The 25962-nt window shown below is 38.3% G+C and overlaps 1 protein-coding gene across 5 annotated transcripts in view; it reads left to right on the top strand.

Annotated features, from left to right (window-relative positions):
* TTC39B (tetratricopeptide repeat domain 39B) overlaps window positions 1-25962 on the top strand; it is a 113158-nt gene that overhangs the window by 81532 nt on the left and 5664 nt on the right. For 4 of the 5 annotated variants that reach the window (XM_036434099.2, XM_045580251.1, XM_036434097.2 and 1 more), the window contains 10 exons: window positions 1242-1347; window positions 3162-3227; window positions 4750-4858; window positions 5375-5442; window positions 5530-5589; window positions 8008-8169; window positions 8769-8860; window positions 9530-9656; window positions 12742-12850; window positions 24995-25112. In XM_036434099.2, coding sequence (XP_036289992.1) covers window positions 1242-1347; window positions 3162-3227; window positions 4750-4858; window positions 5375-5442; window positions 5530-5589; window positions 8008-8169; window positions 8769-8860; window positions 9530-9656; window positions 12742-12850; window positions 24995-25112 — 1017 coding nt within the window. Of the gene's footprint in view, window positions 1-1241; window positions 1348-3161; window positions 3228-4749; window positions 4859-5374; window positions 5443-5529; window positions 5590-8007; window positions 8170-8768; window positions 8861-9529; window positions 9657-12741; window positions 12851-19994; window positions 20123-24994; window positions 25113-25962 lie in introns of those variants that run through there. The other variant, XM_045580252.1, reaches the window with a different exon arrangement.

Here is a 25962-nt window from a genome sequence, read left to right as displayed (position 1 = left end):
TTGGTTTTCATTTTGAAAAAATGACAATGCAAAATCAAATTCCATATAGATTTAATATTAGAATATTTTAAAAAATACTACTAAAACATAGGAAATTGTTTTTTTATAATCCTAAAGTATGAAGACCTTTAAACTTTTGTGTGTTTTTAAATTTTTTTTCACTTTGAAATATAATAATTTCAGAATTTTTATAAGAATTTTCAGGTATTCTTTACACAGTTTCACAAAATTTAACATCTTATAGAACCACAGTACAATTATTAAAATCAAGAAACTAACTGATTCAATATCATGAACTAATGTATTGACTTTAGTCAATTTTCTCTAATTGTCCCACCAGTGTACTGGATGGTTATGAATTTGTGGGAGGTGAGACATAATTCAGCTCATAGCTCCTTGTATTTCCTGTAATCTGCAAGTTTGAGCTACAGGATTATTAGATTTAGGTTAAATTAATTTGGTTTAGACACATAATATAGATTGCATACATTATAATTACATCATAATACATAATATCTGGTTATTTCTTAATACCCTTAAAATGTATTTATCAATTTGGTAGGCAATTCCTGGTTATTATAAATTTTATATCTTTGTCATTGAGTTTAATTTGCATTTCTCTTTTGAAGATGTGAAGGGAAAGGAAATGCATAGAAAATATATTAAAGTGAGAAATCAGTAAGATTTGCTTTAAGGAACAGGAAAAAATAAGAGGACAAATGGAGCTATTGGGATGGAATTTGCTTTCTTCTTTCAGTGTTTCCTAGTCACAAGCTCTAATTCACTTGGTCTATTGGAGACTATGGCGATCACACTGAAATTCATTTTTTTTTTTTTTTTTTTTTTGTCAGTAGCATCTCAGTTAGTTGATGGAAGATAGGGTAGCTGAGGAATGGACCACACCCAGGAAGTCCCCTCCACCACATTGTGGGAGAGTGGGAGATGGAGGTCCTGCAGTCCTATGTTTTCTGGGTCGTACTTGCTGGTGTTTGAACCTCTCTTGCTTTAAGCCCAGAGAATTGGTCCTGGTAAACAGTGTAGAAATGAGCATGCCATTTTTCCTTCCTGATAATGACGCAATAGCTTTAAAAGTAAAACTCAACACAGCAGCATCCACCTAGATAGTCTCTAGAATTTTGGCCAATGACAATTATTTTATGGTGTGTAAGTGTGAAATTTGACTTAACAATCATTTTCAGAGTAAAAATAAATTTATTCTCTAACTTTTTTCTTCAATCCAGAGAATGTCTTTCTATCCTGCATATACTTCAGAAGAACAAAGTTGAGCAACAATTCTTCCATGAGTTTGAAGGGGGTGTCAAACTTGGAATAGGGGCCTTTAATTTGGTAAGTAAATAATTACATAGCCACCAGAATATTTTGTAAAAGATCGTGCCTTCTGTACTGCCTTTGAACCTCACCCTGACCCTCTGCCTGGGTTTGATTGGTAAATGGTAGAGTGGGATCAGTTTACTTCTGTTGAGACCCAGTGGGGGCTTTGGTCAGTATGTGTGGTAAAGTCCTACGCATGCTCAGAATAGTTTTGGGTTGTACAATAAGGGAAGCATATAGCACTCTGAATGGAGAAGTAACATTTTTTAGTAAGAAGACCTAGGAATCCAGTTCCATTTTCACATAATAAATATTGTTGCGGGGGGCGGGGTAATGGGGAGGGGGAGGTAAGAGATCAACCAAAGGACTTATATGCGTGTATATAAGCATAACCAATGGACGCAAGACACTGGGACGGGGGTGAGGGCATGTGCCAGAGGATAGGGGAGGCGGGGGGAAGGTCAATTGGGAAAAAAAGGAAACATATGTACTACTATTTGTAATACTTTAAACAATTAAAAAAATTAAAATTAAAAACCCCCACAGATATTGTTGCTATAGAAATGACGGCTCTGAAATGAAAAATAGGTGACAGAGTGACATAACTTGGGGAATGATTTTGATGTTCTGGGTGAGGTGAAACGTTTGGAGTAGATACTTGTCAAATTGTGATATATTAGATTTTGAAATTTTATTAAGGTTTGACTGGAATTGTTAAGAAAATAAATTGGCAAAGGGAACCGTATACACGAGTGTATATGTTACCACAGCCACTTTGTTCATGAGCCCGTGGATCGATGACAGAGGTGGCTGAGCAAGGAGACTGACCACTGTCCACAGGATGGGTCACCCCATCCACCTGATCATTAAAACCCTCCTCTGCTGAGGCCAGCCTTCAGTGAACATGCACATGCGACACATCTTCATGGCTTTTGCCCATTCAGAGAGGTCCATCCACACACTTCTTCCACAGACCTTCTTGTCATCCATGTTCCCATCATGTTCTTCCCAGGTCCCTGACTCTCCAAGCAAACCACGGGCTACAGCCCACGAATCGCATATAATCACCCATGTGGCCATTTCTCCTTCTAAGCAACGTGAGAGTGAGCAGCCTGGTGCAGAGCTGGACGTAATGCGCGGGGAATTTCCCTTCACCACAGCTCAGCAGGGATGTCCAGGGAGGGCTGTGGTGGGCAGCGGTCCACTTCTGGTGGGGCCTGCAGGTCGTGCAGAATACTGCACACTAGTGCTGTCTGAAGAGGACACTAAAAGAAACCTCACTGGAAAGGTGGGCCCTGAGGAATTGCCTTCTCATCATTTCATCACTGCACGTGAAAGGAGCTCGTCGTCTTGAGAGCATGCTGAGAAGGCCAGGTTTTCCTTTTTTTTTTTTTTAATATATTTTATTGATTTTTTACACAGAGGAAGGGAGAGGGATAGTTAGAAACATCGATAAGCCGCCTCCTACCTCCCCCTCCCCCCACCGGTGATGTGCCCGCAACCAAGGTACATGCCCTTGACCGGAATCGAACCTGAGACCCTTCAGTCCGCAGGCCGACGCTCTATCCACTGAGCCAAAGGTTTCAGCAAGGTTTTCCTTAAAAGAAAAAAATTTTTTTTTTTTTAAAGATTATTGTCTTAGCTAACTGAAATTAATTCACAATGATAGGAACCAGTGCAGTAAGTGATGATTGAGACACACGTCTGGTGGATTTCATATTACTGAATTATTAAAACTTGAAGTTGTTTAGAGTTTGACATTTACCTACAGTTAGATACACTAACATGTGAGTACACTTGTTTTGTTTTGTTTTGTTTTTTTCTTACAGATGCTGTCCCTTTTACCAGCACGAATTATCAGACTACTAGAATTTATAGGATTTTCTGGAAACAGGGTACAAATTTAATTTTACCTCTGTTTTGTCAGTGAAGATAAAATGTTATTTACTGAACAGTAGAGCAATACAACATGTCCTCACAACCCACATGACAATCGTTGGCAATTTGTTTACGGGATAATAAAGAGCCACTGGTCCTTGATCATGTTTTTTAGGAATTAGAGGTGCTTTTTCTACTGAAAGTTAAAATTTTTTTTTAATCTCTGTTACCTAAATTCTGAGATTAAAACTTTTATTTTTACTAAGATAGGGTGGAGCAAAAGTAGGTTTACAGTTATTCAGATGGAAAATAATGCAGTAATTAACAATACAAGAATAAAGTCCATGTTTTGTGTACTCAACAAAACCTTCCTTTTGCCCCAACTGTGCTGTGCTTGCTGGACCTTCAGTACACCTCGGTTTAAATTCGCTTCCTTAACATTTTTACAACCCCAGAGTCTTTTGTAAAACCAGGAAATTGGCTAGATTTCCAAGTCTAACATTTTATGATTCACATGATCAAGCATAGCTGCAGTATTTTGGGTTTCCTTGTGTTTTTACAAGCTTCACTAGAAAACTAAGTAAGGACATTTGTTTTCTGTGAGTTTGTTTTTGTTAAATGTTACCGTATAACATTTATTAATCATAGCATTCAACATGCTATTATCAGAGTTGCCTTATTGCAAAAGCCATCCCTGTTAATTAGGAGAGCAGGTTTCAAGAAATGTATGAGAATACGTATAAAAACCTGTAATTTAAAAAACTCTCCCCTGAGGATATGTTTTTTAATGATTTTTTTTAAGAGCGGAAGGAAAGGAAAGAGAGAGAAAGAGAAAGAGAACCATCCATTGGTTGCCTCCCATCATGCCCCAACTGGGGATCGAACCTGCAAACTAGATACTTGTCCTGACCTGGAATCAAACACACAACCTTTTGATCTATGGGACAATGCTGTACCCGACTGAGCTACCCAGCCGGGGCAAAACCCTTTAATTTCCCCCCTCATTTATCCTACTGTATCTGTTCTTCATTAGGCATTATGTACTTACGGTGATCTCTTCATGATATGTTCTGTCTATTCAGACTGTGTTTAGTCCTCCTCCTTCCCCTGGACCATTCATCTTTCACAGGGCACTCAGTATAGTCTAGTAAAATCACGTGCTTGTATACTGTCTTCTCTGTTGGATGGAAAGAACCATAGAACCATATTTATTTCTACCCACCATAGTGCCTTCCACTTAGCTCCTTATTATGTTTTAATAAGTTAATATTTATATCAGAGAAAGAACAACATTTCTCTGAAATGAGCTCTGCTTTCCTCTCTCTCTAGAATCACATGATACAAAAGAATTTGTGAGATTGTCTTATGCCACGTTAAAATGTAAAGTTGGTTTCTAGTTGGGAATTATGACTATTCTAAGTTCTTGAAAAATGAACCCACCTTTGTGGTGGATGCGAATACAGGAGCTAGCATTTTAAAGTTTCTGAATGATTTTCCAGGAATGCTCTTCTCATTCTAAAAAGCATTTAATTCCCACAGGAACTGGGCCTTCAGCAGCTACACGAAGGTGCATCTGGAAGAAGCATAAGATCTCCACTCTGCTGCTTGACTCTTCTGTCTTTCCATACTTACATCTCCCTAATACTTGGTAAGTGCTGGCATACATTTTATGTCACTGTCAGTGGATTATCTTTCATCTAAGTAAAATTTTTGAAAAATAAGTAAGTGGTAATAGTCTAAATCTATCTGTTTATTTATGAATAAATTTGTCAGGGATGGTGGATGGTTTCTTTCATTGAATTTTAAAAATCTGTTCATAGCTTAAAAAAATTCTATAATACTTGTTGAAGGAGATCTACGTTAGCATCCTAGATTTCCTTTTAAACTAAAATGTGGGCTAAAATAAGTTAATATTGCTATTAAAGCCAGAAATTCCAATTAGGGATCTAAGACAACCACCTCCGTTCTTAAGAATTAGTGTGTCCTAGAGCTTTCTTAAATGGAAGTCACAGATGAGGATTGTCTTATTATATTTTCCAAAGAAATGAACAGCTTTCATCCTTTCCATGAATAGGCCTTTGCTACGTGTTAATGAACTTGGGAGAATTGATTATCGGGCTCTGCGTGTTTCCTGGAGACTGAGGCTGTTCCTGTTACGTTGCAGGGACAGGAGAGGTGAACGTTGTGGAAGCGGAGAGTCTCCTGGCACCCTTCCTGCAGCAGTTTCCAAACGTACGCTGAGAACCGCAAGTGTAGTTTCAGCCGCGATCCCCTGGCCGGGGCCACCGTTGAACAGTGTATCTCTTCCTTTCTCCTCAGGGCTCACTCATGCTGTTTTATCACGCCCGAATAGAGCTGCTGAAAGGCAATGTAGAAGAGGTAATTTCTTTGGGAGGAATTATTTGGGAAGTTGTCTGTGCGGTGGAGTTGCATCACATTCTCATTCAAGATAAGTCAGTTTAGCTGTGTGCCCTGGACAGAAGCAAAGAAAAAACAACAACCGTAATTAAAAAGCCAAAATTAAATTTTGTGTGTGTATGCTATTGTATGTAGTAGATTACTGATTACAGTCTACATTTACACATAAAGTACATGAAACAATTCATAGTAAAGTATACAAAATACAGATGTACAATTTAAGGGATTTTTTTTTAAATTTGACTGTTATCAATTTCTATCTATATAAAAGGCTAATATGCAAAATGTCCCCTTGGGGTTGGACCAGGAGCCTGGAAGTTTGATTGCTCTCTATGATGTGTGCTGTCCATCAGGGTGCGATGTGGAATGAAGGAAGGCCCCAGCCTGCAGCCAGAAGTCCCCTGATCAGCCCTGATTGCCAGCCAGGCCTAGGTACCCTACCTGTGCAAAAGTTTCGTGCTCTGGGCCTCTGGTATTATATATATTGACTTTGGAATTTATCTCCTGTATGAGGTGCAACCTCACTGTACTACATGTTTGCTCTTCATCAAAGCGAATTATTCACTAATTACGTTGAAGAAGATGAAGAGCTTTTTATATAAATATTAGAGGCCCAGTACATGAAATTCGTGCATGGGTAGGGTCCTTAGGCATGGCTGGCAATCAGGACCGATCTGTGGGGCAACCAGTGGGCAATCGGGGAACTCCTGCTGGCACCTGCCTTGGCCAGCCTGGTACTACCTACTCACTGGCCCCACCCCCTACTTCCACTGCTGGTTGCTTCCCTCTGTAGGGCGACTAGTGGGGTGATCAGGAGGCCCCACTGGCACCCATCTTGACTGGCCTGGGGCCAGCTCCTGGTGGTCAGTGCACGTCATAGCGATTAGTTGTTCTACCAGTAGTTCTGCCATTTGGTCAATTTGCATATTAGCTTTTATTATACAGGGTTCTTACAAGCAATTGTCTTCTATAGAAATGGGGTCAAACATATGTATTTTTCTTTGATTTTTTTTCTACTTATTGGATTTCTCTTCAGGTCAGTGTATGTAACTCATTCATTCCTTTTGATGGCTGGGTTTCATTTCTTAGGATGGATGTACTATGTCTATTAAAGTGGTCCATTATTGATAGACATCTAACTACTATAAGCAATTCTGTTGTAAACATGATTATATGTATATTTCTGTGCATATGTGTGATATGCTGATCATTAGGATTTCCAGGTCAAAGATGTTTGCGTTTTGATAAATTCTGCCAGATTGCTCTACTGACTTATTAAGGCTATTCCATTTATACTATTGTAACGATAGAATACTTGTTTCCAGTGATCTTTACCCAGTCTAGACACGATCTCTTTTATTTTTGCCTCTTTCTTGGCTAAACAGTGATAACCTAATTTTATTTTTATTGATTTTTATTTTTATTTTTATTGATTTCAGAGAGGAAGGGAGAGGGAGAGAGAGAGAGATAGAACCATCAATGATGAGAGAAAATCACTGATGGGCTGCCTCCTGCATCCCCTTTCCTGGGGATTGTGCCCTGACCAGGAATTGAACCATGTCCTGGTTCAGAGATTGATACTCAACTACTGAGCCCTGCCAGCAATGCTAATTTAAAAAAAAAATATATTTTTTATTGATTTCAGAGAGGAAGGGAGAGGGAGTGAGAGATAGAAACATTAATGATGAGAGAGAATCATTGATTGGCTGCCTCCTGCACGCCCCCCACTGGGGCTCGAGCCCACAACCCAGGCATGTGCCCCTGACCAGAATCAAACTTGGGACCCTTCAGTCTGCAGGCTGATGCTCCATCTACTGAGCTCAACCAGCTAGGGAAAGCTGGGCTAATTTTTAAATTTATATATTTTTAGTTTCTTTATATGTATATTTGTTACTCGTGTATCTTTCTAATTTGCCTATTCATCTTTGACAATTCTCTCATTGAGTTTTCTTTGTCTTTTCCTAGAAGATTTGATAAACTTGTTGCATAAGGGTAATCCTTTGCCACTTATGTAGCTGATGATATCTTTTCCCAGTCTGTCCATTTCCTCTTACTTTGTTTAAGGTGTATTTTGCTCTGAAAGTTCTGACTTCTATGTCAGTCTTTTCTTAATGGACCTCTACATTTTATATCTTACTACATTCTATAACTTCCTCATCCCCACTCTATAAAGTTTCACAGCCGCCTCAGAAACTTAAACAGAGAGGCAGAAAAGAACTGTATCATTACATGTGAGAAAAGGAACATAGCATCATTTTGAGTGGTTTAGTGAGAGGTGATGTTGTTCGTTCTGTACAAAGTGTTTTATGTATTTTTCCATTAGGTTATTATCTCCTTGTGTAATATCTGGATGATCAGCTTTATGCAATTGACTTATAGGCACAAGAGGTATTTCGAAAATGCATTTCAGTTCAAGAGGAATGGAAACAGTTTCACCATCTCTGTTATTGGGAACTGATGTGGATTAATATATTCCTACAAAACTGGATGAAGGCGTATTACTATTCAGACCTGCTTTTCAAAGAGAGTAAATGGTCCAAGGTAAAGAGCAGTGCTTCCATTAATGTCATCTATTTACTAATAAGTATACAGGACTTTTAGGACTATTTGTTCAGTAGTATGATGTCAACATGCTTTTCTCCAAAGGAGGAAATGTGCATTTAGTGTCTATTGGTTATGAATGCTATTGGTCCTCACCACTGCATACTTTAAAAGCCATCCAAAGAGTCCTTTTCCTCTGAAGAAGGACTGCACGTATATTTAAAAATTATTAAATACCAATAGTCTTGATAATTTTTTGTAGACTTTCCAATGCCCTGATGCGAAAGCTTTTCATAATAATCAACATTGATTTCTGATCCATTTGTGAGAAGTTGGGAGTAATGAGATAATGATCTCTTGTTCATTTTGTCCATTTTCTCACCCAAGAGCGCTCTAGTTGTGTAGTAGGAAAATGGTCAGCAGTAAATGAAAAGTATTCACCTCATTTGGAACAGACATGGCGAGTCATTTTGTTTTATTTCTTTGATACCTTTTAAATATTATGTCTGGAAGACCTGTAGGTCATTCCTGATTGCAAGGTAGAAGTGCCATGTTCCTATGGATCTTCTATAACCAGGTGCTATTTTCTCTTCTTCCAGGCCACGGCTGCGTACTTGAAAGCTGCGATTTTGAGTATGCTTCCTGAGGAGGAACTAGAAGAAACTAAAGAGAATGTGGTAACTTTATTCAGGTGAGCAGCATACTATTAATACTTCTATAACCAACGCCTCATATGTAAAGAGGAGCACACAACTACATCTCCTTTTTTCCTTACTGCACTCCCATGCTTCATCTTCAGATTTCTTTAATTTATCTACTTATTTAACACAGGGACTCTTTAAAAATATATTTAGCTAAGAGTCAAAATGGCATCCTTTTAGCAGGAATTTTGAGAACACATTATTTTTTTGTTTTGTTATTCGGACTTTGCTACTGCATTTTGAACAGTTTCCTAAAATGGTATTGTTGGCAAAAGATATCAAACTATTGCTATGTATCAAAGATATTCTGTGATCAGATAAACTTAAGAAACACAGTTTAACATATTCTTAGTTTTCCTTAGTGTGTCAAAGCTTCTGAGAGGCTCTTCTGGGGAGTAATCTGGTTAGCTTTGTTTACACTAGTATCCATCCATCCATCCATGCATCCATGCATCCATCCATCCATCCATCCATCCATCCCTAGCAGTTGCTGATTCATTAGGTTTGGGGAGGAGCCTGAACATTGACATTTGGACGAGGTTTCCACGTGATGCTGCTATTGGCCTAGGCTAGGGAGCACAGCGTGAACACCACGGGTGTGAATAGTCTGTGTCCTAATGACCTCCTAATGACCTTTCGCTGGGCTGGGCTCTTCACAGACAGGTGGAAAGCTTGAAGCAGAGAATTGCTGGGAAATCCATTCCTACAGAGAAGTTTGCCGTGAGGAAGTCTCGCCGTTACTCCGCCTCGTTGCCCGCACCCGTGAAGCTCGTCTTGCCTGCCCTGGTATCTATCTGCCTTTGTTTTATTTACTGTTTGTGTTCTAGAAGTAAATGACCTATTCCTAGCAGCAGGAAGTAAGTGGTCTATTCCTAGCTTTTGTTGTGAAGTTTGGCTCCATTGAAAACCATTGTGTTGTCTGTAAGGTGAGCGTTCATAATTAAATAATAAATATTACAGCTGATTTTTTTTTGACAAGTTGGTATGTTCTACCCATTATGATAAGGACTATTTAAAAAATATAAAATATTTTATATAAAATATATATATAATATATAATATATATAATATATATAATATATAATATATATAATATATAAAAAATATATAAAAACTCTTACTTGATGACTCTGTAAGGGTAGTAGCCCATTTTATAGGTAAGGAAATCCAGGCAGAGTGGGGTGAGTTGACTTAATTGAAGCTGAGTTGAATTGTAATGCTAGCCACATAGATCATTTTCTCTTTTCTGAGTGGCCACATTAAAAATGAAAAGGTAAAATGTTAAAAAGGAAAAGGAAACATGAAAATGATGGGAAAGTTGTAGTTTGTTTAATCCTGTGTGTACAGAATGTTGTTTGAGCACAGAATGGACAAAAATGTCATGAGATGCTTCCCGTTCTTCTGTGGAGTTCTGATTCTTCGGAATGTGTGTGTGTTTTCCTCCGGGAGCACATCTCCTGGGGTCAAGCACATTTCCATGACTGGGCAGTGCAGGGCCCGAGCCGTAGTCCTCATGGTTAGATCACCAAGGCTAGACTTCATAAAAACTGTAATTTCAACTTAAATGTTCTCAATGAAGACTTCTTGAAAATGTACCGGGTATCTCAAATTGCTGTGGTTCGTGAGGGCTTTAGATTTGCATAGGTAGTTAGCACAGGCAGCTGTTTAGTGCCCGTTCACCTTTGCAGTCTCTGCTTGGGTTTCCTGATGTTTAAAAATTTTTATATTTTGTATTTCAGAGATTATTCAATTATTCCCCTTTGAAAGTTCTTCAGGTGTTTCCTCCCCAGTTTTTACTATTACAAACATGCTACAGTTCATATTCTTTTATATTCTTCTTTTTGTCCTTGGGCATATAATTCTCTGGGAAAACTTTCGAGAAATGGAGTTCCTGGTTATCGGGTATATGCATTTAGTATTTTGACATTGCCAAATTGCCCTCCCTGAAAGCCTGAATCAATTTAAAATTCTACCAACAGTGTTTTACTGTTTGAATGTGTGTTTTTCTATTGGTGCAGTTGGACATGTCTGTATGTGCCTACTTTTATTACTTTCTCCTCTTGTGAACTGTTCATATACCTCACTAATTTTTTCATCGGGCGTTTATTGTTTGATCATTGGATTATGGGAGCTCTCTCTACCTGCCTTGAGAAAGAAAACTGTAGCCCCTACGAGGTGATAGGGGCGACCTGCATCCAGTGCCCAGGCCCGTGGGTTTCCTACTTCAGAGACAGTCTCAGGGAACACCACCCCAGTACAGGTTGGTCTGTGCCCGTGCAGGACAGAATATGACCACTCTGTATCTGAGCACAGATGGAAGTAAGAAAAGCAGGAAGAGGCCCACATTTCCCTCTTTCCCAGCTGATGTGGGAGTCTGCTGCTGTTTTCCCAGTGACAGCTTTTAGCTCCCTTCCTAATTCACTTCTGTCACTAATTTGTGCTTGGAAACTCTTTCTTCCTGCGTCACAGAAATTCCCTGAAAATCATCGAGAGCACAGTAGCCTTCTTGCTTCCCTAGGACTTCCATAAGCTAATTGTATCCGACCTCATTAAGGGTCTCCAGGAAAGGTAACCCGCCGCACTGATTTCTCTAGATCTAAGGCAGTATAATTGGCTGGAATTGTGGTAACTTGGCTTTCTTCTTATAAATATTTCATCAGTAAAAACAACATCTTAAAAAGATCATCATCATTAAATATGCCATTAATTATTGGATTGAGTTGTGATGCTGTTAGCAACAAGAAACTGTTAGATGTGAAATAAAAGGCAGTTTTAGTAGTTTTCTACTAAATTAAAGGTTATTTTGCTGCCACTATACTCAACTGCATTTTCCTCATTTCCACTGTTTCCCTGTAAGAGGTTGCTTAAATAATATCTTCATCGTGTTTCATTTCTAAGAAATACTAATTACCCTGCTTATTTCATACCTTTAAAAATAGGAATTGCACTACCAGGAGGATTCTAAAAATATTTTCAAGCAAAAGCACATTTTGCTTTTGGTCCAAAAAAAAAAAAAATCTCATCTGCTACCTTTTTAAATGTAATTTGCAATAAAAAATCATTCGTTTATATTTTCAAGGGCTGTCATTCAGCCATATGGCCTTCAAATGAATACATTTTCTGCATATTGGATTGCATTACTGAACTGTCACCTGTTTTAATGGTATAAAAGAACCTGAACCCAGTGAAATATTTCCTATGTTCATTTCCAGTGATATCCTTGGAAATAATTTATGTAAATAATTGGCAGGTATTTTAAAATGTTTTTCCTTTACTTAAATGTAACAGCAAAGATTTATATTAAATAAAATTGCCCATAGTATCTGTTGAAAATATTATATTTATTTGCTTGGCTGATGTGGTCAGTGCTTGAGCATTGACCCAGGAACCAAGAGATCACGGTTCTATTCTCAGGGCACATGCCCAGGTTTTGGGCTCAATCCCCAGTAAGAGATGTATAAGAGGCAGCTGATCGATTATTTTGATCAGTGATGTTTCTATTCCTCTCTCCCTCTCACTTCCTCTCTCTGAAATCAATAAAAATATTTTTTAAAAATGGAATATTTACTTTGGTATCTGTAATTGATTATCTTCCAAAATGATTGACTACCAATAAGTGCTTACTAAATATTTGTTCAATGAATGAATACGTTATTTTTTCAGTAAATATACACTATAGTATATCTATTGAATTACTTCACAGTATAAAAGACAAAGTTATATAATAAAATGAGAAAGGGAAATTATATCACTAAACTCCATATGAGATCCATAACAACCAAGGGAAACACACTTTCGTAGTTTTGTTGTTGTAAAGGACATTGAATAACCCTCACATAATTGCGAATGGGTTTTCATTCCTCCCTGTTAGGAAATGATGTACATCTGGAATGGTTTTCCAACCATAAGCAAAAGAGAAGACCTCTCCGAAAATCTGTTGTTAACTGTTGAAAAGGCTGAGGCAACTTTACAAAATCAAAGTGAGTATGAACCTTGAAAGCCTGGAAATCCTGACCTTTCCCTCTCCCCTGTCATTGCCTGCTCACATCCGCCTGTGCCAGTCCATGTGCATGGCGAGGACGGAAGGCTTGGGCTGCAGTGCAGGTGAAGGGAGGAATGATACACACCGCACACATGGATGAGCCCTGGGCACAAACGGCTGAGTGCAAGAAGCCAGTCGCAAAAGACTGCATGTTACATGATTCCATTTATATGAAGTAATGACAATAGGTAAATCTGTAAAGACAGAAAGTAGACCAGTGGTTGCCCAGGATGGAGAACTGGGGTGGGCAGTATAGTTAAAGGGTCTGGCATTCCTTTTTGGGGTGATGAACATGTTCTAAGATTGATTGTGGTGATGGGTGTACAACTCTAACACATGCAGAAAGTCGTGTACTTTAAGTGGGTGAATTGTATGGTATGTGCATTATATCTGAATAAATCTGTTACCAAAGGAGAGGAAGGGAAGAAGGCAGGCGAGTGCAGCACAAGGCAAGCATGCACTTGTGATTTTATTCTGTGCCTCTCGCCACGCCTGCTTTTGCTCTTTAGTGACCATCATGCTTTTGCAGACACAGAGAGCTGTTTGTTCTGAGTTTGGATCTTATCACCGTTTTATTCTTTTACTCATTACCTTTGGTGACACTAGAGGCCCCTCTCCGGTTCCCTGGAGTGTCCTCTCCTGGGAGCAGCTGGCCTGTGAGAGAAGGCAGGTCAGGGCCCAGGCTCGTAGTACTGGTTCTGCAGCTTCCAGACCCTGGAAAATCCCCTCATTACCTCAACCCTCAGGTGTGGTCAGATAATGTTTTCTTTTTAAAGCGGGAATGATGGTGGGCCCGATAATATCCGTGTTCTGCCCTTTTCTGTCTGTCTGTCTTCAATAGGGGATTTCTCTTTAGATAAACCATGCCATAAGTGGTAGCCTTTGTCTCTTACCTGACCAATCCCCCAAGATAATGATTTTTATCCTCTGGAGTAAAATGAAAACGTCTGTGGTGATAAGCATAGGAAAGGGCATGGAATTCAAGAGGAGGCTGCCAGAGTCATAGCGGTGAGCTCATTTCTCTTAACTCGTCCAGGACGCGCTGGGGAGCACTGGCCTCCACTCAGCACACTCCCCGAGGGGCTTGCGCCCTGAGGTTGGCTCCAGGGAGGAGGGCCTCGTTTGGGTCTTTTTGCACTTGGAGCTGCAGCCCGAGGCTAAAATGTTTAGTGAGATTGCACTTTACAATTGTTAAAAATGAAACACATTATCACAATTGATAGAAGCAGGTGAAAAAAGTTTCTGTATTTTTGCTACAACACAATTAATTTGCAATTTTTGTATCGTCCATCCTACCTGGTTTTTATAGTTGCAACCATAATGTACCTAAATATATGATAGCCTCGTTTCTTAAATTTAATATATTATAAACTTTAAAAAAAAATTAAGGTACAGTTGACATAATCATTTTAGGTGTATAGTAGTTTAGCATAATAATTCAATATCTGTATACATTGCAAGATGATCACTACAATAAGTCTAGTTAATATCAGTCACCATACAGAGTTACACATATCTTTTAAGATTTCTCACTTAGCAACTTTCATATATTCAGTAGAGTAATATTAGCTATAGTCGCCATGCTGTGTGTTACATTCCTGGGACTTATGTATTTTATAAATAGAACTCTGTGCCTTTGGCTCTCTTCACCCATTTTGCTCACCCAGCTCCCAACCCCTGACCTCTGGCTACCACCAATCTGTTTTCTGTATCTAATCAGCATTGGTGGCGTGGGTGGTGTTTTGATTTTTTTTTAAGGTTCTACATATAAGTAAGATCATACAGTATTTGTCTTTATCTGATTTATTTCATGTAGCATAATACCTTCAAGTTCTATCTATCTTGTTGCATAGCAAGATTTAATTCTTTTTTATGGCTGAATAATATTCCAGTGTATGTGTATGTGTGTGTGTGTGTGTGTGTGTGTGTATACATACATATGTTCTTGCCTCTGTGGGTGTGTGTGTGACATTTTCTTTATTGACACAGATTATTCCCATGTCTTCATCAATGGACACAGATTATTCCCATATCTTAGCTATTATAAATGATGCAATGAACATGGAGTCATATATCTCTTTGATTTAGTGTTTTCGTTGTCATTTTTTAATTGAATTTACGGATGTGACATTGGTTAATTTATATAAATACCAGGTGTACAATTCTATAATACATCATCTGTATATTGTATTGTGTTCACCACCCTAAGCTACTAAGCCTCCTTCCGTCACCATTGATATCTCGTCCTCTCTTCTACCTCCCTCCACACCCCTTTCCCTCTGGTGAGCACCATACTCTTACCTGTGTCCCTGAGGTTTGGTTTTGTTTTGCTTAACCCATTCACCTTTTTCTCCCAGCTCCCTCCACTCTGACAGCTGCCAGCCTCTTCTCTATCTGTAAGTCTGTTTCTATTTTGTTTGTTAGATTACTTGTTCTATTAGATACCACATGAGTGAAGTCATATTTGTTTGTTTTTCTCTGACTAGCTTATTTCACTTAGCATATTGTTCTCCAGTCCATCCATGCTGTTGCAAAGGGTAAGATTTCCTTTTTTTTTTCTTTTCTTTTTTTTTTTTTTACATCCATTGTGTGCCAGTAAATGTACCTCAGCTGTTTTATCCACTCATGTACTGATGGGCACTTAGGCTATTTCCAAATCTTGGCTATTGTAAATAACATTGCAACAAACACAGAGGTGCATATATTCTTTAGAATTAGTGTTTCAGGTTTCTTCGAATATATTCCCAGAAGTGGAATCACTGGATCATACGGAGTTCCATTTTTAACTCCAAATTGTTCTCCACAGTGGCTGCACCAGTCATCATTCCCACCAGCAGTGCATGAGGGTTCCTTTTTCTCCACATCCTCTTTACCACTTGTTGTTTGGTGATTTATTGATGATAGCCATTCTGATAGGTGTGAGGTGATATCTCATTGTGATTTTAATTTGCATTTCTCTGATGCTTAGTGAGGTTAGAGCATCTTTTCAAATGTCTACTAGCCTTCTGTATGTCCTTTCGAATAAGTGTCATTTCAGGTCCTTTGCCCATTTTCCAATTGTATTATGGTTGTTTTTTTGGTTTGAGTTTTAAAAGTTCTGTATAAATTTTGGATATTAGCCCCTTATCAAATGTATCATTGATGAATATGTTCTCCCATTCAGTGGATTGTCTTTTCATTTTGTTGATGACTATCTTTGCTATGCAAAAATTTGATTATTTTTCCTTTTGTTTCCCTTTCCTGATGATATATATCAGAAAAAAAAATATTCTGACATATATCAGAAAAAATATATATGAGAAATGTTTGAGATTTTACTGCCTATGTTTTCTTCTAGGATTTTTATGGTTTCCAGTCTAACTTTTAAGTCTTTAATTCATTTTGAGTTTATTCTTGTGTATAGTATAAGAAGATGGTGTAGTTTCATTGTTTTGCATGTATCTGTCTAATTTTCCCAGCACCGTTTGTTTATTTTTATTTATTTATTTTTTATATATACTTTATTGATTTTTTACAGAGAGGAAGAGAGAGGGACAGAGAGTCAGAAACACTGATGAGAGAGAGTCATCGATCAGCTGCCTCTTGCATACCCCCTACCGGGGATGTGCCCGCAACCAAGGTACATGCCCTTGAGCGGAATCGAACCCGGGACCTTTCAGTCCGCAGGCCGATGCTCTATCCACTGAGCCAAACCGGTCCCGGCCCCAGCACCGTTTATTAAATAGACTATCTTTACCCCATTGTTTGTTTTCCCATTTTTTGTCAAATAGTAATTCACTATAAAGGTGTGGGTTTCTTTCTGGGCTCTCTATATGTCGTTTTTATGCTAGTACCAGGCTGTTTTGATTGCTCTGGCCTAATAGCATAGTTTGATATCAAGTAGCGTGATTCCTCCCACTTCGTTCTTCTTCCTCAAGATTGCTGGGCTATTTGGGATCTTTTGTGGCTACGTATAAACTTCTGGAATATTTGTTCTAGTTCTGAGAAATATGCCATTGTTATCTTGATGGGAATTATATTGAATCTATAGATTGCTTTGGGTAGTATGGACATTTTAAGTATGTTAATTCTTCCTATCTATAAACACAGTATATGCTTCCACTTATTTGTATATATTTCCTTTTTTTTTTTCCTTCAGTGTCTTATAATTTTCTGAAGAAAGGTCTTTTATATTTTTGGCTAAATTTTTTCCTACGTATTTTTTTTAAAAGCAATTGTGAATGGGGTTGTTTTCTTAGTTTCCCTTTCTGGTATAAAAATGCAACTGACTTCTGGGTATTGGTTTTGTATCCTGCTACTTTACTGAATTCATTGATCAGTTCTGGTAGTTTTTTTTGGTGGAATCAATAGGATTCTCTAGATACAATATCATGTTATCTGCACAGAATGACAGTTCTGCTTCTTCCTTTCCAATTTGGATGCCTTTTATTTCTTCTTCTTGTCTGGTTGTTGTGGTAGAACTTTCAGTACTATGTTGAATAAGAGTGGTGAAAGCAGACATCCCTGTTGTATTCCCAATCTTAAGAGAAACACTTGTAGTTTTTGCCCATCTAATATGATGTTGGCTGTGTGTTTGTCATATATGGCCTTTATTACATTGAGGTACGTCCCCTCTATTTCCACTTTTCTGAGAGTTATTATCATAAATGAGTGTTGATTTTATCATATGCTTTCTCTGCATCTATTGATATGATCATGTGTTTTTTATCCTTCATTTTGTTTATATGGCATATCACGTTTATTGCTTTCCAGATAGTGTACCAACTTTGTATCCGACCATAAATCCCGCTTGAGCCTGGTATACTGCGGGGTCTGGTTTGCTAACATTTTGTTTAGGACTTTTGCATCTATGCTCATCAGGGATATTGGCCTATTATATTCTTTCTTTGTAGTGTCTTTTCTGGTTTTGGAGTTTGGATAATCCTGGCCTGTATTGTGAGTTTGAGAGTCTTCAATATATCAAGTTTATGATATATTGAATTTTTGAGAATAGTTTGAGAAAGATAGGTGTTAGTTTTTCTTTGAATGTTTGGTAAAATTCACCTGTGAAGTCATCTGGCCCAGGACTTTTTTTTTGTTGTTGTTTGTTTGTTTTATATTGCTTCATTTTGACTAGTTTTAATCTGCCTGTGCAGATTCTCTGATTTTTCCTGATTCAATTTTGGAAGATTGTAGGTTTCTAGTAATTTATCTGTTTCATCCAGAGTGTCCAATTTGTTGGCATTTAGTTCTTCATAATATTTTAAAAATAATTCTTTGCATTTCTTTGGTGTTCATTGTTATTTCTCCTCTTTTATTTCTAATTTTATTTATTTGGGTCCTCTCTCTTGTTTTTCTTGATGAGTCTGGTTAAGGGTTTGTCAATCTTATTTGTCTTTTTAAGAAACCAGTACTTGATTTCATTGATCTTTTATATCTTTCTTTTTAGACAATTTTATTATTTATGTTCTGATCTTTATTATTTTCTTCTGTTCACTTTGGTCTTTGTTTATTGTTCTTTTATAGTTCCTTTAAACGTAGTTAGGTTGTTTATTTGAGACTTTTCTTTTTTCTTTAGTTGAGTCTATAATGCTATGAATTTCTCTCCTAGGACTGCTTTTATTGTGTCCTATAGATTTTAGGTTGTTGTGTTCTTATTTTCATTTGTTTCAAGTTATTCTTTTTCATTTCTTCCTTGATCTGATTGTTAATCCATTCATTGTTTAGTACCATGTTATTTAACCTCCATGTCTGTGTGTTTTTCAGTTTTTTTTCTTGTGATTTATTTCTACTTTCATACCAAAGGTCAGTGAAGATGCTTGGTATGATTTTAATCTTCTTAAATTTATTAAGACTTTTTTGGTATTCTAACATGTGGTCTATCCTAGAAAATGTTCTAAGTACACTTGAAAAGAATGTATATTCTGCTGCTTTGGGTAAAATACTCCGAAGATGTCAATTAAATCATCTGACCTAATGTGTCATTTAAGGCCACCACTTCCTTGTTGATTTTCTATCTGGAAGATCTATCCACTGATGTCAATGGTAGTGTTTTAATTTTCTTTGAATAGATACCTTGAGTGGAATTGCCATATCATACAGTAGTTCTCTTTTTGCCATAAACTTTAAAATTACTGCTACATAACCCTTATATTAATTTTAAAAGCTTCTTAGCTCATTATAATTTAACCAGTCTGTAGTATTTTTAAGCACTTAGGTTGTTTCCATATTTAAAGTGATTTTAGCTTTAGATTCCCACTAATCAGGAGAAGGAATATGTAAGAATGAAAGCTGAATCAGTGAGTTTATCCATTAACAAACTCAAAGTTTCAGGCTGGATAGTTAAAGAATCCAATAGAAGGAGCAGTGCTGTTCTGAGGTCACAGATTCCCCCCTTACCCACTCCCCGCTTTAGTCATTTTGGAAATACAAACAGATGCTCACAAGGAGACTTGTGAATGGAATATGCTATTCCACTATTGAAAAGTCACACCCAAAGTTCATCTGTTGATGGAGGGTGAGAAAAGTAGTCTCCCTTCATTTGTGGTTTTGATCTCTGCCATCTGTTGCTCATGACATGAATTATTCCTATGTAATTTGTCCAATACATCCATCTCACTTCATCTTATGTAGATGTCACAATAAGAAGGGTAAGGACAGTACAGTAAGATATTTTGAGAGAGAGAGAGATTCCATTCGCATAATTTTTATTACAGTATGTTGAAATAATAGTTTTATCTTATTATTAGTTATTAACCTCTTACTGTGCCTAATTTATAAACTAAATTATATCTTGGGCATGTATGTGTAGGAAAAACAAATAGGCTGTCTAGGGCTTGGTGCTATCTGCAATTTCAGGCATCACTGGGGGTCTTGGACTATATCCCCCACAGATAAGGGGGGATTACTATACTGTCACCTTTCCGTATTAAAGACAGCATTTTTATAAAAGAACCATGGCTGTCTCTTCTTTTTATTTTCCTTCCCTTTTTTAGAAAAGTTATAGCATTTAACCCCCATAATGATCTGGATCTTAGGTAAAAATCTAAAATATTGAGGTATTCATCTTCACAAACTGATAATTCCCTCTGATTTCTGGGCAGCAGGGAAACCAGCGGATAAGAAGTCTCACAAAACTGGGATAAGAAAGAGGAGTCAAAGCTTTTTACAATTTAACAGACAACCAAAGGAGCGTATGTATAAGTATAGACTATAGACTTGCTGTATGGACATTTCAGACTTTTTTTGTAAAGTTCTATCACTAACACATTTTCAATGTAGTTTTTATTGCATAAAGTTGTGATAAGCTTTCTCACTAATTTTTAATAATTATATCTATTTTTTATTTTTTGTAGTAAAATTTACTATTATCCATTTTTATTTATTTATTTTACAGTTTACATTCACAGTGTTGTGCAACCAATCTCCAGAATTTTTCATACCCATTAAATAATAACTCCCCATTTTCCCCTCCCCTAACCCCTGGCAACCACTATTTTACTTTTTGTTACTATAAATTTGATTACTCTAGAGGCTTTATATAAGTGGCTTATTTCACTTCACATAGTATCCGCAAGGTATATCCATGTTGCACTGTGTCAGAATTTCCTCCTTTTTTAAGGCTAAATAACATACAATTATATGTATAGGCCACATTTTTTAATTGATTCATCCATTGATGCATATTTGTGCTGCTTCCACCTTTTGGGTATTGTGAGTAATACTTCCAAGAACATCGGTAGGCAAATATTTTTTGAGACCCTGCTTTAAATTCTTTTAGCTGTATGCTCAGAAGTGGAATTTCTGGGTCATACACTAGTTCAATTTTTAATTTTTTTGAGAAACTGCTGCACAGCTGGGGTTGTTTTTTTTTTTTTGTTTGTTTGTTTCTTTTTGACTTTATACTTTACAGTATTATTTTGTTTTGGTTTCAGGGTTACTGCTATACAGTTTTCTATAGTAACTGTGTATCATTTTACATTCCCACTAATAGTGTACACGTGTTCCAATAGCTCTACATCCTTGCCAACATTTGTTCTTTTTGGTTTTGTTTTGGTTTTGGTAGTAGTCACCTTAATGGGTGGGAGGTGAACTTTACTATTTTTCATGTAAAATAATTTTTAAAAAGAAAAACATTTTGTTCTGAGTGGAAAATTAACAAAGTACCATCATTTTGAATTTAAATGAAATGAAACTATGAAATTTCACCTTAAAATGAGATTTCAGCCCTTGCTTGGTGGCTGAGTCAGTTAGAGTGTTGACCAGTATGCCAAAAAGGTTGTGGGTTTGATCCCCAGTCAGGGCATGCACATACTGCAGGCACCTTATTTTTTTCTTTCACATTAATGTTTCTCTCTCTCTCTCTCTCTCTCTCTCTCTTCCTTCCTTCCTTCCTTCCTTCCTTCCTTCCTTCCTTCCTTCCTTCCTTCCTTCCTTCCTTCCTTCCTTCCTTCCTTCCTTCCTTCCTTCCTTCCTTCCTTCCTTCCTTCCTTTCTCTAAAATTTATCCATGGGTGAAAATTTAAAAAATGAAAATTTTCCATTGATTTATTTTTTATATTTTTAATTTTTTTTTTTAGAGAGAGAGAGTGGAAGGGAAAAGGGAGAAGAGAGAGCAAGAGCGAGAGAGAAAAAGAGAGAGAGAGAGAAATATAAACATGAGAGAGACACATTGAGCAGTGCCTTCCACTTGTGCCTGACTGGGCTGGGGATCGAACCTGTGACCCTTTGGCCGAGGGCTGACACTTTAACCACTGAGAAAAACTGGCTGGGACCCATTTGGATTTTTGAACAAGTTTATTAGTATTCATTTGTGTTCAACTAATTTGGCCATCTTTGATTAATTTGCTCATTTGAACACTCTTAGATTTCCTTGCTAGATATGAATAGAATTATAGTAGGCAGAGAAAGCATTTGTTTCTGCTGTTAAGGAAATTGTTTATAACTAAATCCCACAGATCCACAAACTAAATGGAAAAGTGAGGAACTTGTATGCCTATATTCATAACCCATGGACACAGACAGTAGGGTGGTGAAAGCTTGGGAAGGGGGCGGGGCAGGCTAGACGAGGTCAATGGGGGAAGGGAAATATATGTAATACTTTCAACAATAAAGATTAAAAAACAAACAAATAAAAAAGTGGATGTGTGAAAACTGGGAAGCAAAGGAAAACCTCTTTTTATTAAGTGAAAATATTTTTATTCTTATTCTTTCACCCAGAAAAGTAGGACAGCTTGCTTCTGATTTTCTACAAAGAAAAGGGTGTGGGTTTTGTAGAATGAATTCTGATGTTTGATGAATTCTGATCCTTTTCATGACTAACCAGCAGAGAGGGTCTTTGTCTAAAGAAGGCCTGGAGGACTATTAGGTTCTCTCTGTGCGGGCAGGCTCTCCGCGCCCCACCCCCCCCCAAGTTTATTTTGTCCTTTGTTTGGTTGGGAGAAAAAAAATTAAAGGCGTGATATATGTATCAGACTGTGCATGTAAAATGCAATAGAGGCTTAGAAAACCAGGACAATGTCTCCAACCATCTCTTCCTCTTTTAATGATGTAATGAGGTGATAGTTCAGAAATATTCAAGCAGGGCCTGGGGAAGCTTAGACAGACACACTGTACTTAGTCAAGCTCTGTCTTTGTATGTCTTTCCCTGGGTAGAAAAATTGGTTCCTTTCCGGAAGATCCCCTTTGCCAGATGTTACACATGGAATTTGTGGTGATGATCTCTTCCATGTCCATTGGTTATGTAGGAAGATTAACCAACACACACCCGCCTCTCCCCTGCCTCTCGAGCTACGGTTATGACCTTTGAATAGTTAGGTTTCTGTCCTTCCGAGAAAGAGGAAAAATCCAAAATTGGAAAATGGAATGAAGTTGTAGACCTGAGGTTAGACTTCATCTCCACCCCTCCACCTCCATTATTAGGAACCTATGTGCTTTTGCTTCTACCTTTGGTGTCTTTAAAGTAAAGGATGGCAGAGGGGGCAGTTGACATACGCAGACAGTGCCATCATTCTGAGAGGCTGGTCACAGCTCCCCGGGGAGCAACACTGTTTAAAGAGAGGAAAATTCTCGGTGTGATATGCTTGGAGTCAGTGTTTGCTATGAATGACAACGTTTCGTTTGAAATCTAAATAAATTCAGCATGGAGCCAGAAGTTAATATACTCGCTCTTCGTTTGACTATTTGTTGTCATTCATTTGAAATCACATAGCAAACATAATCAGAGTGACATAACAGGGAAAGTATTATTTACAACTTTTCACTTTCTAAAATCTATTTTCAATTTTTTTTTCCTTTGGTGCATTTCAGCTAGCTTCTAAGATGTTCATTGTAGATATTTTTGTAGCCTGGGCCTCAAACTTCTTTTTCCTCTGCCTACCTCTGTTTTATTAAGTGCAGATCTTTTGTGATGAGAATGTGCTTTGGCGGCATCATCCTTTTTTTGGAATGTAAAATGGAAACTATTGAAATGTTCCTCCGTGAACTCACCTGTGCGCTGGAGAATCGTGATAAACATTCACATCTTAAGGGGAAATAACCATCTGACAGATGTTGCTCTGTGGTCTGAAGAAATAATGGTCTTGCTCCCTAAGGTTTTTGGAGGAATGTTGGTATTTTTGTACCTATTTTCCATATTCCGAACTCATGATCTAAATAAAAGCTAAGTGTGGCTCGACTGATACTTAAGCTTTGCATGGTGTTCAGGCTGTTCCTCTCAGCAAAACGGTTGTTTATCAAGCGCCAGAATTTTCTGATAGCACACACTACCAGAAAATCCTACAGAGAGCTCAATAAAATGCACAACAGAAATGCTAAAAGCTAGCATCTAGCATGGGACCTAAGGGTTTGGGTATAAGCCTGGAAAGATACTGTTTCTTGAATGCATATTTCAGTGAGCATCTGTGATTGGAAGCATACATAGATTTCCCCCTCTTTGGTAGAAAAATGGTTCTTAAGTCATAGGAAAGGTAATGTGGTATTGATATCTGTGATTTTTCTTGGCGAATGATCCATCAGAGCTTGGGAGTGAAAGGTGAATGAATATCAGCTATTTTCAGCACCTGGAAGTAAAGGGACCCCCTTTTAGTTGGTTACACAGCATCGTGAACCTCCCATAGATGAGCAGTTCATGAAGTAAAACATCAGCATGTGTGAATGGTGGTTTCTGAGCTCTTTTCTGAAAGCTGGAGGATTTCAATAGGAGCAACTCTCAGGGCCTCATTCATTTTGTTTGCAGGCCCCAGTCCATCCCCCTTGCCCCACACCTCCATCCCCACCCCAGTGTTGTCACAGCCTGAAATGTGTAAATTATCAGTCTGTCTTTGAATGACTCCTTAGTTGCATCTTGCTTGCACAAACCCCCAAATTCCAAAGTGGTTGCTGTGAAATAGCTACCTTTGTCATAGATGTCGCACATAATATTGCTCCTTCTGTTTACCCTTAGCCTTGGGCTGTCGGGGGCAAAGACTCCTTCCCAAAAGGGAAAAAGTGGCCAAAGGGAAACCATTCTATTAGCTTCAACCATTCCTGAAATGTGTGAGGGTCTGAGGTACCTTGCATGTACTTCAGAACCATTTTATCTAATCCCCCCCCTCCTCCCCGCAAAGAACATAGCCTGGGAGAATTGATAAGTCATAAACAACTCAGAATTTGCTTTCTGAATTGTTAATGGGAGAAGGCCATCTGCTTCACCATATGGAAGTACTGTCCTCATCCATATGAAGCTAACACAGTTAGAAGCCAGAACCACAGGAGGACGCACCTTCTTGCTCCTCAGGGCTTTGTTTTTTACAGAATTCATACAGCCCTGCCTTACTTAGAGTTCAGAGACTCTACTCTTATGCTAAGGGCACATCGCTCAGACTAGGAACCCCTGGAAAAAGGTTGAAGAGGACTAAGTGAACCCCTTAATAACAGGGTGTACTAGTTTAAAGTAACTTCATTGTGTTTTATTTAGGGAGGCATAGCACATGCTAAGCAATTTATTTTATTTTTTTAAATGATCCCTTTGCAACCTAATAGCTAGTATTCGTTCTTTCCTCTGAATTGGGATGTTGAACAAGTACTTTTGCTCTTGTGCATGATGTTTGTGCATTTGCTTTAAGACTGCAGCGACTACCTGATGGACGACGAGTGTCTGCTGAAGCTGCTGAAGGGCTGCTGCCTGAAGAATCTCCACCGGCCCCTGCAGGCGGAGCTGTGCTTCAACCACGTCATCCAAAGGTGAGCCAAGGAGGAAACCCACCCGCCCGCCAACTGTGGCTCCGGGGAGTTCCTGTTGGAAAGTGATTTCTCTTGCTGCTACCCTTTCACTTAGTGTGGCCAGAAACAGAACCCATTAGTGTTGTCTTTGTTCTCTGAGAACCGAATGATCAGAATACGGCTTTGTGCATTGCCACTTGGTGGCACACAAAACTAAATGAATGCCAGCCTGCAGGTGTCCAGCTAAACATGGGCAGCAGTGTACAGAACCTCTGACATTTTTTTTCGATTCCTGCATTTAAAAAAAATATATATTTTATTTATTTTTTACAGAGAGGAAGGGAGAAGGATAGAGAGTTAGAAACATCGATGAGAGAGAAACATTGATCAGCTGTCTCCTGCACACCCCCCACTGGGGATGTGCCCACAGTCAAGGTACATGCCCTTGACCAGAGTCGAACCCGGGACCTTTCAGTCCTCAGGCCGACACTCTATCCACTGGGCCAAACTGGTTAGGGCTGCATTTGTTTTTCTCTTTATTTATTCCACAGATATTTGAGCACCAACTATGTGCCAGAGACTATGCTGGCTGGCTCCTAGGGATTCAGAGCTGAGAAAGGAGACTTGGCATCCTTGTGGTAATAATCACAGGGAAGAGAGCTTTGGGGGGAACACTGGAACTGCTTCTCTTTCGGCAAAAGGCGTGTCTCCTGTATACACACGAGTATTTTGTTTTTCCCCTAATAGCATTGATGTTGGGGTCAGGATCTGATGCCTGGCTTTCTCCTCTATATTGGAATCATAAGTGAAAACATCTACAAAGGGCCAGATAAGAAACTTTAGTGAGTGGTGGTAGCAATAGAGATTGGTG

The sequence above is a fragment of the Pipistrellus kuhlii genome, unplaced genomic scaffold, assembly GCF_014108245.1.
Source record: "Pipistrellus kuhlii isolate mPipKuh1 unplaced genomic scaffold, mPipKuh1.p scaffold_m20_p_12, whole genome shotgun sequence".
NCBI lineage: Eukaryota > Metazoa > Chordata > Mammalia > Chiroptera > Vespertilionidae > Pipistrellus > Pipistrellus kuhlii.
This window is presented reverse-complemented; position numbering and strand designations above follow the sequence as displayed.